The 15,002-nt window shown below is 45.4% G+C and overlaps 1 protein-coding gene across 6 annotated transcripts in view; it reads right to left on the bottom strand.

The window, feature by feature from the left end:
* Window positions 1-14,337, bottom strand: part of LRP4 (LDL receptor related protein 4) — a 110,543-nt gene extending 96,206 nt beyond the window's left edge. For all 6 annotated transcript variants that reach the window (XR_004645577.1, XR_004645578.1, XM_034769515.1 and 3 more), the window contains exon 1: window positions 14,030-14,337. Coding sequence is in view for 4 of the 6 variants with exons in the window: in XM_034769515.1 (XP_034625406.1) it covers window positions 14,030-14,234 (205 nt within the window). In the remaining 2 variants the exon portion in view is untranslated. The remainder of the gene's footprint in view (window positions 1-14,029) is intronic.
* Between the last annotated feature and the right edge of the window lie 665 nt (window positions 14,338-15,002).

Raw genomic sequence — 15,002 nt, 5'->3', positions numbered from 1 at the left:
TAGAGACTGTCCGGTTTGGCCAATGTACATGGCAGAGGGGCATTGCTGGCACATGATGGCATATATCACATTGGTAGATGTGCAGGTGAACGAGCCCCTGATAGTATGGCTGATGTGATTAGGTCCTATGATGATGTCACTTGAATAGATATGTGGACAGAGTTGGCATCGGGCTTTGTTACAAGGATAGGTTCCTGGTCAGTGTTTTTGTTCAGTGATGTGTGGTTGCTGGTGAGTATTTGCTTTAGTTTGGGGGGTTGTCTGTAAGCAAGTATCACTTGGGAAGACTAAGATGACCAGGTCCCTTGGATAACACCGTGATGAGAACAGTGTAAGCATTTAAATAGACATATAAGATCCAACCCGATTTGAGCTTTACAGGTTAAAATCAAACATCTGAATTCAAACCAGCAGCCAGTAGAGCTTTTTATAACTGGAACAGTACAGGTCTTAAAGTGGAGCCACTTTTGTGACATGGGAATCTAGAAGCACCCAAGTATCCAGCAAGCCCACCAGCTTGCAAACCTGAGTACCAAAGGGCAGGCACCCCTAATGGAGAGGGCCAATATCACTGTGGTGGGAATCTCCCTTTTAAAGAGCTCCGGGACTAATCTAAAACCCATTTAAATCAATGTTAAGACTCCAGTTAACTTCCATAGACACTGGATCCAGCCCCAAGTTTCTTCACATTTATTAAACTATTTAACCTCTTCTAGTTACAAACCTTTTCAGAGAAAATAAAGCTCACCCATATCTGCAGACATACCTATCACTTTGTGCTGCAACCTCATCAGACCCCACACATTAGACTGGGTCTGTCCGAGTCAATACTTGGGTGGAAAGCCTTCAAGAAACTGCAAGTGCTACAAAAAGTGGTGTTGGTGATTTGCATTCCTGTAATGGCACTCCCCCCTTTCACCTCCCCTCCCCCCCACAGTGTTATGGGGCGCTGTACTCCTGGATGTACCATCTTTCAAAGGAAATGAAACTGATTTGTGGTCATTAGAGACCCCGTGGAACTTTTCCCTACTCTAGTTGGGGTGTTAACTCTCATGTCCTGGCAAAATTCCAACTCCAGTAATTAGATTCCGTGTCTCTAAATCTTTCTTGCTTTTTCAATTGGATACGGATTCTTCTTCACTTCCACTCTTAACACTGCCATGTAGCTGTTAAAAAAGCTGTTTTGTTTCACTTAGAGGCAGCTGTATTTCCATGGTGGGACAGAGACCTCTATGTGCAGTTCACATCTCAGTTAAGTTTGTGAAGTGCTTTTGGTGCTTCATAACTACAGCTCCTCTCATCCCAAAGTGTGATTGGTTCTAATAAAGGCAATATATTTATAAACTAATTCACAACAGAAAAGAACAGGTAAGCCTAGTGCCTTCTGTTGTATAAGAACATGTGCAATGGCTGGACATGCAGGAAGTGAACCTTGTGAGGTCAGGGTCAAACCTAATGAAGCAAAGGGATGCCACTAAACCAGACACAGATAGGATCATGTTATCGCCCCTTTCTTCAAGCTGCGGCACACATTCCTTCTTACTGGCTGAACTCAAGCAATTTTCCCCTAATCCCAGTTTCTTATACATAGGCTCAATTTGGTAACTTAATCCCACTTCAAATTGTATTTATTTTTTCTAAATGCAAGTACTAAAATGATACTGAATTACACAAACTAATTCTTAACGCTGCCTGGACATCGTCATCATGACTCCTCATACTTCAGATGTCTTATCCCCCCCAAATATAAATGCTCAGTAATTTGAAAAATTAACTGGGATTTGAACAAATATAAGAGAAAGATTAGCTCTCCAGTCACCAGAATTGTGCAGATTTATTTTCTGTGGCCAAGGAACAACCTCTACTCCTTACTCCATAGCCCAGCATTTTGTTTCTGTGCAAGGTATTGTTCCATGACAAACTTCCCTATATCCTCCCAACATTGATTTGAATGTGCCTAAGTGACAAAACAGCTCTCAGGTCACCAAAAAATGCAGTGTTTAAATAGAGGGGGAAGGGGGCTGTCAGGGAGCAGCACTTTATGCAGAAACTAAGTGCAAGGACAAGGAGCAGAGGGTCATTTCCTGTCCAGGCTTTCACAGATGTGTTTCTGCAATGACTCAAGAACTATTTTGTTTCTTATATACTGTTTACCAAGTGTTTGTGCATATCGGGAAAGGGGTGTGTGTGTTGTAAAGTCAGATATTATTATGAAGAGGAACAAACAGTGTGAATCAGTTCATTCTATACTTCAGTACAATAAATATTTTAAAATGTAACCTCCTAATCTGGGAATATACCACCAACTTCAGTACATGAATAAAGAGCTTTGAGGAAAGCAACCAACTTCAGTTCCACAATTCCTTACCCCTGACTGGGAGAAACTCCAATATCCTCCAAAATAAAGCCTTCTGCTTCTCTGTATGCAGGGAAGAGACTAAACAGCCTGGGGAAGATCTGAGCATAAGCCCCATTCACAGCATCACTGAGCCAACAGCCCTAGAAGACCATGAAGTCAAAAATCTGTAAATAGAGCACTCTCAAAATAGGTCTTGCGCAGATAATCCTCAGAGATTCCAGAGAAAGGCACTTAAGTTATTGAGTAAATACGGCTGCGAAGGTCAATCACATATTTACTGAGCTCTAAAGTAGAAATTTACTTTAATGCTACAAAGAATTGAAGGGGACAGTTAATGGTTATTGTTTGAAGTTTGCTGAAGCCAGAAGATTCCAAGTTAGGTCTAACACTTGGAGTCTACCAAGCGAGTCAGACAGTTTAGCCTCCATTCTCAATTTCCTGCCCATCCATAATCCATTCTACCGGAGCCATCACAGCCAGAAAAGAGACCTTAGCAATGAGCTGGATTCACAGACCGGATGCCCCATTACAGGTAATTGTCAATGCCAATAAGTTAATGAACATATTGGCAGAAAACAAGGAAATATAAGGGTCCACAGGATTTCTCAGAGGAATAGAAGAATGCCATCAATAGGATAGCAGCTTTTTTCCCTCCTATATAAATAGTAGTGAAAGGCCAACACTTAAATAGGCCATGATGACTGAATTCCCCCTCTCTAGCCCTTTTAGGTTAAGGCTGAGGCACACTGTCAGTTGAGGACATTCGCATGGCTATTGGCAATGCTATATGTATTCCAGGGATTTAAAAAAAACAGTTCTCAGCAAAGTCAAGCCTGGCACCCTCACCACAAGAAAATCACTTCTTAAAAATGTAGAGTCAGACATCAGGTATGTAGGGGAAATAGAATAGTGCTCCCGTCACTGGTCCCAAAACATGGGACTTGTGCTATTCTAAATGTGTATTTTTAAAATACATCAGCCACAACCTAGATTGCACTAAACCCCAGTTGTGGTGTGCCAGCTAGACCTTGTGCCCGTGTTGGCAGTCAGTCACACAAGTCACTGGCAATTTAATTCCATAATTACCTGAGCAGCAACAGTAAGGTATGAGCTAGGCAGCTGCAGAGATAAAGACCAAACCCCACCCCTCCAAATAAACCTCTTTGAAGATTATATACTAGACTCTTTTTAAAGAGTAACTAACAAGACAACACCATGGAGGGGGTCCAAGCAGGCAGAGATCAAGGGATGGGGGAGAGCACAGGTGTGATTCACGATCTGCTGCAGGTCATTTCTCCTAGTGCCCCTGAAAGAAATGGGGACCTGAAGGAAGGCAGACAGGTTATCATTACAGCAAGCTGGGAACATTGTTAAGGGGAAGAGGGGAAGCAGTTTTGGCTTCCCAGGATAAATGAAATTTCCTTAAAAGAAGGAAAACATGTTGGATAAACCATGAAACAGAGGACTTGGGGAAGGGAGGATGCTGAGAGAAAGGGAAGGAGCCACTACAGCAACAAGAATAAAACCTCCAGTAATTTTTGAAAAAAGCTCTCATCAAAATCCCCCCTCACCAACACTCTCACATAGTGTTAGAATTTGCACCCTCATCCCACCAAACGCCATTCAAAGATATTTTATTGGCATGACAAGTTATACAAGTGCTGCCCACATATAAAAGGCAGAACACTGGGATTCTGTCAAGAGACAGATTCAATACACGGAGCATCTGCCCAGGCCAGTGCTCCAATGTGTTTGGTGTTTTGCTGACAGGGAGGCTACATAGCATGATGCCATTGATTCTGACTCCATTAAAATGTGATAAGGAAACACTGTTCAGAACCCAGTCTAGGGGAAAGGAAAAAGTTATTTCTGATAAGGTAAGGAACTCTCTCTCTCATGCCTACTCCTTCTGAACACAGGAATAGAAAGTCTCTCCATCTCTCCTGTCATTTCAGCAGCACAGTCATTTATTGCTAGGTTTATGAAGCTTCCCCCAGCTTCCAATTCTAATTTACAATGGCCAGTTCTGTATTTGGTTAGAGACTGCCAAATTGGTTGTGCACATTTCACTATGCTGAAGTATCTGCCAGTGTGATGTTTGTATATAAGAATTTGTCACAGTCTAGGTGGCTATTGGTTTTGATCTGTTCCTCACAGCTGGGGTAGGTTTAGCCTAGAGTCTTATTCAGCATTGTATATTTCTGGAAGAAGTTGTTTGCTCCATTGACCTGGAGAGGAGTGCTAAATCCCAGGTGTGATGTTTATATAAGAGGAGCGGATTACTTTTTCTTTTCATTTTAGTTTGTAGTCCTCAAGTATTTTTACGTGGTGGGAGTATTTGCTACTTTGTTTCTGGTACTACCTCAGCCAAATCTCTTTTTATGCAATCATCAGGAACGGGAATCATCCCAGTTCTGTTTTGCAGCAATTGCCATTGAAATGCCTGTGTACATATAGTTCTGGGGAAAAAACAGTGTAAATGCAGAATTTTGCCCCAATTAGTGTAGATGGCTTGGAGCCCCAGATTTCACTCTCATACAGGGGAATGGGTTGAATTATACTATGAAATAGATATAGCAGGATTATCAGTGTGTTGTATTCATATAGCGGTTCCTTTAAGGCTCAGAGGACCTTTTCTCCCTAGTAATACTTAAATAGTCAGTTTGAAGCTCCCCACCATATTTAAAAGCCCTGGAATGTAGGGTGTAGATTGTGTAACTGTGATACCATTTGAGTTTGTTTTGGGCTTTTTCTCAAAAATATCACTTTTCTCTTTTATGGGTTAGCCTTTAGGACCCATGCACTGAAGTATGTTTCTAGCAAATGTAGGTATACTAGCAGCTGTCACAGTCATTTAATATGAGCCCTCAGCTCAAAGGCTGCTTTGCTAGAGGAGTAAGCCTTGATGTACATACTGAAGCTGTTATCCCTGTCTCACTCCCCTTCCTTGCTTGAAAACCTGTTTGGATATTGTTTATTTTTATCCTGCGTTTGATGGATTGGTATGTGGATTCAGTGGTGCCATGATTTCCTAACAGGTTCTTTCTGTAGCAGGGTAGGGTTCAGTCCTGGGAGACACGCTGAGTCAAATAGGTTTTTTTAAAGTTCATAGAGCAGGCAAATATCTACCATCGTTATGATTCTCCCTTCTCCCACCACTGCGCACACATATCTGTTAATGAGCATCTGGAACATAAAGATGTGGTCAAGGTTCATTTCTCAGCAAGAAGACTCCTGAGCTTCCTCTCTTCCTCCCACAGCACTAGCACCACTGATACTATCTGTCCATTACCCCACCAGAACCAGCTAATATCAGAGGAGTGTGTACCCATGTCAATATCATGTTTTGTGGTGACTTTACCCTAATCTTATGAACACTCGTGCCTCCAATATAAGACCACTGAGTGTAGATGAAAGTCCTGGGGTGTTATGGCTGGAGCTAGGGCCATTCAAATTGGTAGGAATGGAGAGTAAACATTTTCTAGCGAGACAGTGACTGGAAGGTGCAGCATCCTGAGCTACAGCAAATCCCAAAGTAGCAGAAAGAAAAAACAATCACAGAGACAAGCAGAATGAAAAAACCTCTCCCATGCTCTGCACTGCCAAGACCAGCTCCTGCTCCAGCCTTGCTCCTCTTTTTCCTCAAGTGCAAGCCCTTCACTTCATGCCATCAAACCCTGGTTTGTTCAAAGCCTGGATCAGGGAGACCATGAATTGGCTTCATCAGAAGACTCACCCTTCTAAGGGAATTTCCCTCTCTCCCGATGCATTTGAAAAGCTACAGGCAGAGTGAGTATTGTTTGTTTAGAGAGTTTGGTCCCTGGGCATAAGCTTTCGTGAGTAAAAACCTCACTTTTTACTCACGAAAGCTTATGCCCAAATAAATCTGTTAGTCTTTCAGGTGCCACCAGACTCTTTGTTGTTTTTGTAGATACAGACTAACACGGCTACCCCCTGATACTTGGTCCCTGGGCAGATCACTGGGTGAGCACCCAATCAACACAGAGAAAGGGCACAAAGCACAACAGCAAAGCAATGGGGTGGGGGGCACAAATGCTTTTGTCTGCAAGTGATAAGTGTTCCTAAGTGCCCTTGTTCATTCAGGCAGGCAGCCCAGAGGGATGTGGGAGTCAGCCAATGCTCAATGAGGGCCACTTCAAACTCTGAATAACCTCCTACCTACCAACTCCCACTGTAGACTTCCAAGGAGTTCCACAGATTCAGCACTTGGGTAGGGATCCGTAGCCACACTCTATGCACAGTTGTTGCCATTGCTACTTGCCCAAGTCTATACTTTTCCATCTGTCAGAAGTTTCATATTTTAGTCCCAGGAATGGCACCCTACCCCCAACCTGTTCAAACTTCTGTCCTGGCAAGCGGAGCCAAGGTTCTCATCATATTGATGCTTAGGGCCTATGGTGATAGGCACCCTAAAAACACCTAGGAGAAACAGGTTTGGGGGATGCCCTCAGAGCAGTAAAGATGCACACTCAGGCATTTTGAGAACAGAAACAACAGATACCAAGAACAGAATTAGAGAACAGAAATTGCGAGGCCCCCCATTTACAGATGCTGCACAAACAGGTATAAAGATGCATTCTCTGCCTAGTTGCCAAGCTCTGTCACTTTTTCCTTTAAAGCATTGCTGAAATTAGCTCTTTCTCTCCATCCCAGCAGCTATCATCATTCACATCTCAGTCACCTCTCACCTTGCAACCTCCTCTTCTCTGTCCTCCCTGCCTCCAACTTTGCTCCCATATAATCCTTCAAAATGCTGTGGCTAAATCACCTCCTCCTTCTGCCACTCAGAGCCCTTTATCTCCCTAAGGTTGTATCTCCCTGACTGATTCCCCACTTCACTCCTCATCATGCTCACTTTCTGGCCCTCACTTTCAGGACTGCACACATCCTGGCCCCTGCCTACACCCTCCACTCTTGTTCCCACCTAGGACTCCTCTCATTGCTTGTGCTGCACCCGAGCCTGCTTCCTAACAAAACCCTCCATCTATCTACTTCTCCCACTCTCAGCTTTGTGCCATCTTCCAGGTCACCTCATACCCTTGGAATCCCCTCCTTCTCCTTGCTCCCCAATGGAGCACTCTCTTTCAATTCCAATCCCTCCCTAGAATACAGCTCCCATTAATCCAAAACCCAGAGAAAAATTAGAAGGCTGTGCTATTTTAATATTGGACCTTATCTCCCATACCAGCATCCTATGTGTTTGATCTGTATCATCTCTCTAATTTAGAACAAAACCACTTTGGGGCAGACACAGCATCTTCCTCTGTATTGTGCAGTGCCACAGCATTCCACCTCATCTGCTGGGTGAGAAAAATACACAAGAGACGCAAACACCTTATGCTTTGCCAACACCAGTTTCATCCTGAACCGGGTTTTGGGGATGGGAGGGGGAGGTAAAGAAACTGGCTTTTCCAGTAGGTCCAAAGACAGGTCCAAGAGTAGGTTCCCTGCTGAAGGCAGTTTCCCCTGCAAGAGGAGAGACTGCCTGAGTGGGGAAGGGAGGTGACTGAGACTGCACTTTTTAAATAAGTTTTTTCCCTTGTGCCTCCCCAACTCCCAGTAGCAGGATTGCAGCCACCACTTTTCCCTCTAAAGAGTAATCAGAATCACTTTTTCTGTCTTTCCAGAAGCAGCACGGACCGTGTGTGATACAACACCTTTGTGTAGCTGCCTTTTGGCCAGATGGAAATTTTTTCTCCTGAAGACTTTTATTTCCAGCTTTGATCCCAGTTTTGGATCTGCTCGGTTCACCACTGCCTCTGCACAGAGGAGAAGGGAGAGCTGACAGGCCAAGTCACTGCAAGTCACAGTCATACCTTCCATTAGGTTGGTTCCTGGCTCCCCTCCCCCTTCCAACCTGGAACTGTCCTTGAGTTTGAAAAGCTCCTATTAAACATTTTTTAGAGGGCCTTACAGAGGATACATTATTTTGATGGATGCTGGGACTAAAGAGGGGGATTTCTAAGCACAGGGAAATAATGGAGTTTGTTTTAATGGGTTTAAGAGATGCCCAGGGGCAACAAGGAGGTTTGCTTCTCTGTAAATCAAAAACACAGAAGACCAGAAAATGGAGTCAAACAACTGAACTCCAGGAAGCGGGGAAATCAGGCTCTATTTAACTGCGGCTCTTGGTTACGGCCAACTTCAGGCTGCTTGGAAAAACAGCACACACACTACATCACTGGCACAAACTTAACAGAGGAAAACAAAGAGACAACAGGGGTCAGAGTGGGGGTGGCAAGTAGAAGGAGGCACCCACCCCCTACCAGAGAGTCGGATCAATTATCCCTGAATACTAACAAGATTTCTGATTAAAGAACTGCTGCAATGCAATAAGGACAGAAAGCTCCAGCAGTCAGGAGGGCCTGTCAGGCAGTTACAAAAGGACACAGAAAATTATGCCTTGCTTGGGCATACTAAAGAATTCACTACACAAGTAACCAGGAGAGGGGTTTCCACTGCCTACAGTCCCAGTCATTCCTCATTGCTGATAACTTTAACCCCAGAGACAAGACTCAGTCAATTGCTATAGCACCTGGAATTTGGTTTCATGCAAGCTTGTTGCCTCAGCAGAGTTTCTGGCAGAGGCCTGTTCCGGGAAACGTCCTATTACCACAGGTCAGTAAGGAATCAAAAATAATCCACTGCATAACTCATGGTGAGAGATAGCTGGACACTTCACTTAGCCATGAGTATTACCCATCAGATGTGATGGATCAGCGAGATCCATTAAGATGTAGGAGTATTCGGGGAGCAAAAGCCTACTGTCTTTGGTCATATCTACATTTTAATCTAAAACTAGATTGCAATTTACAATCCAAACATTTAATACAAATATACAATGCTAACCATTAAATGAACACCATTAGACTGTGGATCTCCTGGTTACCCATAAAACCCACAACATCAAATATCTGAAAACTGCCAGCCTTACATGAAACAAAGTTTAAATTTCCAATACTATTTATCAGAACTCTAAGGTTGCACTCTCATTCAAACCCTTCATGCAGGTCTGTATCTGCCCTGTGACACAGTGTCCCATTTAAAAGTCAGGCTCATGGGAGTTCAGAAACCCTAATGTTGCTAGAAATTTGTCAGATTTGGAGAATTTCAATCACCTGAAATATTGCAAGACTAGAGTCAAAATGCACCAATTCCATTTGATACTAGTGAAGTGTCTATCAAAACTTCTCTTCATACCCAGTGCATGGAACCTCCTTCCACCTGGATTTGTAACATTTGAAAAAAGTTCTATTAAGAAGAGAACTAATTATCTGGGACCCAAAGCTCTCAGAGGCTAGATGTGCAAACTGGAGCACCTCAGCATTTAATGGTTAGTGCTGTGTGATTAAAGTAAAGAGAATGTGCGCAAAAGCTCAGTATTATAGACTAATCCACAGCAAGGTGAAAATCAATCACCCCCACTATAACACTGTCCCTGAACCACCAGACCCACAGACCCATTACCTTATGGGATTGAAAGAATTACCTGACCTACAAATTCTCTTCATTTTTGCCTTCAATATTGATAAATGCAATTCCTTGCAGAAGGGACGAAAAGAAGGGATTAAAGAAATATTACTGCACCTACTCTCTGGCCAGTGCAGACAACAAAATCCCATAGGAGAGTGACGCTTAGCAGAACAGCTGTGTCAAAGAACCAAAGTCACTGCAAACCCAAATCTAAGAGCCACTGTCAGGCACATTAAATTCATGGATGGCAGCTATGGTTAGTGTTCTTTGCAAAGGTCTCTGCGAAATACAGACAGCCACTAAATACAGCACGCCAATTAATGCGGTGGGTTTTCTGCATGCCAGAATTCCTGTTCTAGATTCTAAAACAAGGTAAAGAGAAAACACTTTAAAGGGAGGCCATCAACTTAAAAAAAAAAAAAAAATCTGTCTGAAAATGTTTTACCTACTACAAGCAATAGCTAAGGAAAAGATAAAAGGAAATTAGAGAAACAAATTATCTATTTTTGTAATCTACTTTCTGTAGTTGACAGTCTCTTAGAGTCAGGTTCACTGTTTTCCCTCTACAGTCAGTCAGTCTTCCCCTGTTTCGTGGATATTTTTTTACTAGTAGCTTCCAGGTTTGAGCTGCAGACACAACTGGAGAATGCTTTTCTTTTTAAATTTCCAAGAGATTGCATGGAAACACTTACATCACTCTTGGGGTTTTGTGAAGCCTTCTTTTTATAGAATCTAGTTTGGGGCCTGAATTGATCTGACAATGCCCCTTTTAAAATTAAAATACTTAGTATCTTTAAAGTACTTTTTAACATAGTTACAGTATGCACCCTAATTTCTATGGTATGAGCTTAAAAAAAGGGGGAATCTCCATTGCAGAAAATGTTAGTGAACACACAAAATTAAATCCAATTCAAAACGTTTGTTTAATGTACTCAGGCTGTGGTCTCCTGTATTATTTGACCAACCATATTCATTTCACCATGGAAATGTAAGTTTCTTTGCTACCGTTGGCAAGTTTTGTTGCTGGCAGAAGTACATAAAAATAGACCCCCATTCTTCCATCTGCAGCAGCTAGTCTTCATTTGGAAAGATCTGGGGTAGAAATATTTTCATTGTACCTGCAACTTCTTCATTACTCTGACAAGAAAGAAGCAGCATAGTGTCCTACACCAGCTTTTATAAACCGATTTCTTGCCTCAGGAAGGTCACCTCACAACCGCCAGTGCCAAGGTAATGGGGTCAAGTAATTCCTGTGTCCCCTCAGCACATCCTGTGGGTGAGGTAGGTAGAGACGTGTTCAGTGACTTGCCCAGGATCTCAAGTCAGTAGCAGAGCCAGGATCAGAACTCAGGGATCCTGACTCCCAGTCCTGATCACACTTCTTCTAATGGAAAGTTTAGTTTTAGTTTGGGATTCTAAAAATGTCATCAGTTTGTGAAGTAAAACTTTTGAATAAAGATGTTATTCTACTGGCAAAAATCTCAAAAATAAACCCACAGGCACATCACTCAGAAAGATTCTGTGACCTTGCAGACAAACTCTAATAGACCATCACTCCATCAACCCTTCCTTCACCACCAACACCAACTTGCAAGCATCTCTCCCTATGCCTCACCTCTCCACATGCGAGAGAAACATACGCAGGCTCTTCTTTGGCACAAGCTTCCACAGCCACTCTCCATTAATAGTGGGTCAAAGTTCAATCTGACATGCTTGTTGTTTGGATAAGAGCCCCTCTTCTTGTCCCTGAGCTGAGACACAGCAGTAAATGTGCTGTTTGAATGGTTGTTGTACTTTGAACTGTGTGGCACCCTGAGCACCGCAGGTATGGATGCTTTGTAAATAAATTGATTAAAACCTAAACCTTCCAAAGGGATACTGTTAAGATGCAATGCTGGTAAGAGACTACAGAAGCAGCAGGGCAGACACCTGAAAAGTAGGCATTTGCACCTTCCTTGACACCCACCCCAAAAAGGGGGCAAAATATTTGGGAATTATTTCCTTCTTGAAACAAATCTAGTTTATGTTTGTGAAGTAAAGAGGATACAGTTTCCCATAACAACAGTTGGCACAACCCATCTTAAAATGCAGCATTCAGCTACATAGGGAGACCCAGGAACAAACACTGGCATGGAACCTCAGGCATAGACAAACTGCCATGAAAAGCTTCCCATGGACATCAGTGTACTATCGCTTAGAGCAAACACAGTAATTCACCTGCACTTTACAGTGAAACATCCCCCACCAGGTCTGTCGTTAACAGCCAAGACACATTAACTAGGAGCACCTTGGTAACAGCCAAAATAAAATTCCATTCAGTTTTTTACCTGCACAAATCTCTTTAGCTAAGATTCTTTCCACTCCTTCTGGATTCCAATTAAACACCTGTATGGCAATTCCAGAGGCACTTCTATCTCCTCTGGTTACTAATACCAGATTCTCTGAGATACAAAGCTACAGCCCTGTTTACCTAGCGTTTTCAAACCATTTTAGCACCTTCTTCAAAGAGTGTGCAAATACTATTCTTGATAGAAAGGGAATAACACTGCTGGAAAACTAAACACAGTCTGGTTGTACCCCAGAGGCAATGCTTGCACAATCATGGAGATCAGTGCAAAAATTCCTTACAACTTCAACCCAGCATCTGAGAAAAATGCATTGTATCAGCCAAGAGCGGAGGAAGAGAAATAAGGTACCATAACCTCCAGCTCACAAAATGTCAACTTCCCTTGTAAACATAATTGAAAGATGCTCAACAGAGGCCCTTTCCTCCCTATCACTACCACCACCCAATTTTTTTTTTAAATACATCACTGTGTAGGGGACGGAACTAGTCATGAGAATTTTGTCCTTCTGTTCGCTAGACTGGACTTAAACAGAGCAAATAGGTGGACACAATTTTCATGACTAGTTCTCAAGCTGCTCCACTACCTCTTACTAGAAAGAGGTTATTACACACACACAGTTTTGTATCCACTATTTTTGACAGTTCCCCTCTGTTGACATTTCTATCTCAGGGAGTTCCAAGATGGCATGTGGGGAGAAAAACACCTTAATTCCTTCAAAACCAGAGAGAGTAAGTTAGGAGACGTTTTACCAAAGCAGGACTGTACCTTTAAGGGGCCGTGTAATAGGATGAGTAGCTGCATTCCTGCTCAGGAAGGGCTGCTGTCCCAACATGCAGGAGAGGCTGAAAATAACCTGCACACATACAACCTTCTAGCTCAGAACTCATCCTCTATGTCACAGTCTCTCAAAACACAGAGAGCAGAGGAAACAAACAGAGGGCGCAGCAGAAACAAAGAGCTAAATCCATTAGAGACCAAACTTCAGAGAGAGGAGGAAGGAGGCTGCATGTGCAGCCGAAGGGAAGGGGCCCTTTGGAAAACCGTGAATCATACAAGAATAGATCAAGGGAGCGGGGCTCCTTTTCTGTGGCTTTGTGAAGGGCCTGGCCTGATTGCTGCAGCATTATCTACTCGGAAAGTTGTTCAGTGATCTTCAGGAATCCCTCCAGACCCCACCATTAACTCGCCAGTCTCTGGGGCAGGGGAAAAAGCGAGTGCCCGGGGGCATGGGGTGAGGACACAGCAGACAAAGCCCAACTTGGGAGAAGGCAACGCGAGGTTGCCCAGGTATCTAACGCTGCGTGATGCCTCCAGCTCCAGAGCGAGGCAAACTCTCAGCCATCTCCAGCCCACTACTAAATCAACAGATTCCGCCAGCGCGCCCCTTCCCGGGGTGCCCCGCACGCGGCGCTCGGGGGGGGCTCCCCCCCCCCCCCCCCCACACACACACACACACACACACGAGAGCCAGCCAGGTGCGCGGTACCTGACACAGCGCTAGCGAGGGACTCACCCCGCGCTCGGGACGCGGCTTTGGAGGGAAAGGGGCCCAAGAGTCCGAGCAGCTGCTGGGGGCTCCAAGCACCAAGGCCCGGGGGAAGTAGCAGCTGCTGCCCCCAGCTCTCAGCCGGGCGAGTACAACCCTCCCGGCCCGAGAAGCTGGGCAGTAGGATCCTGCACCTGGGCTGCCCCGCAGGGGGAGTCCCGCACCCCGACAGCGCTGGAGGAGCGGTACCGCTACTGTCCCCGGCCAGGGGCCTTCAGCGCACGGCGGGGGCTGCGGAAGGGGGCTGCCCAGGGAAGAGACGATCCTGAGGCAAGCGCTTACCTCGGACGCAGAGCAGGGCTCCCAGCAACAGCGGCAGGAGGGAGCCCCCGAGCCGCCTCATGCTGGCAGCCCCCGCCGCAGCTCCAGCCCTGCACCGGGCTCTGGGGCACAGAAAGTTCTCCGGGTCGCTCCGCAGCAGCGGCCGCTCCTCCGACGGGCTGGGCGCTCGCTGCAGCCCCGACCGGCCGAGCTCCGCTGGGACCATGCACCAGAGCTGGGGGTGGCTCAGTGTCTAGGGTGCATTAGCTCGTGCAGTTTTCTCCAACGCGACCGCAACCGAGGGAGTCCGCTGCAGGCTCAAGCTCCCAGCTCAGCCCGCCCAGGCCCTGCCCCCAGAGGCGGAGCCCTGCCGGGGAAGCCCCCGCCCTCCGCAACCAGAACGCCAGAGCTGCAGCGCTGAGGAAACTTCTTAAACTTCCCGAGTCCCCAGGCACCGGCACTGTCAAACCCAGTGCAGCCCCCGTTACCCCAGGCTCCTTCCAGTCATCCCCCAGGAAATGGCACTGGGGCCGCCCCAGCCTCCCTCCAAGGCAGGCCCCGGTGCCTCCGTTACCCTTCTAGTGCGCCCCCCACCCCACCAGCATCCCCACCATCACCCTGTATCCAACCAGAAGGGCAGCTCCACTGCTCCCACCAGGGCACTTCCCAGCTAGCCCTGGTCTCCGCACCAGAGTAGCAGGCCTTAGCCTCCGACACAGTCCCATCACACCTCCCAACCGGCTATTTCCCTAGCCTGGGACAGTCTCCATCCACCCTTATCCCTACAGGGAAGTGCCCAACTCTACCTGGCTAACCCCCATTCCTTAATCCTCATTCCCTCACCCTCATGAAGTATCTCCAGTCCCCAACAGCTCTCTGACTAGTTTATTCGTATTCCCTTTAGTCCTCCAACAGTGCATCCCTCAGGACAATCCCCTCCTCCAGAGCACTGAGCCATCTGCAATGCATGGTGCAGTCTGGCAGCCCATCCTAC

Source organism: Trachemys scripta, chromosome 4 (genome assembly GCF_013100865.1).
Source record: "Trachemys scripta elegans isolate TJP31775 chromosome 4, CAS_Tse_1.0, whole genome shotgun sequence".
Lineage (NCBI taxonomy): Eukaryota > Metazoa > Chordata > Testudines > Emydidae > Trachemys > Trachemys scripta.
This window is presented reverse-complemented; position numbering and strand designations above follow the sequence as displayed.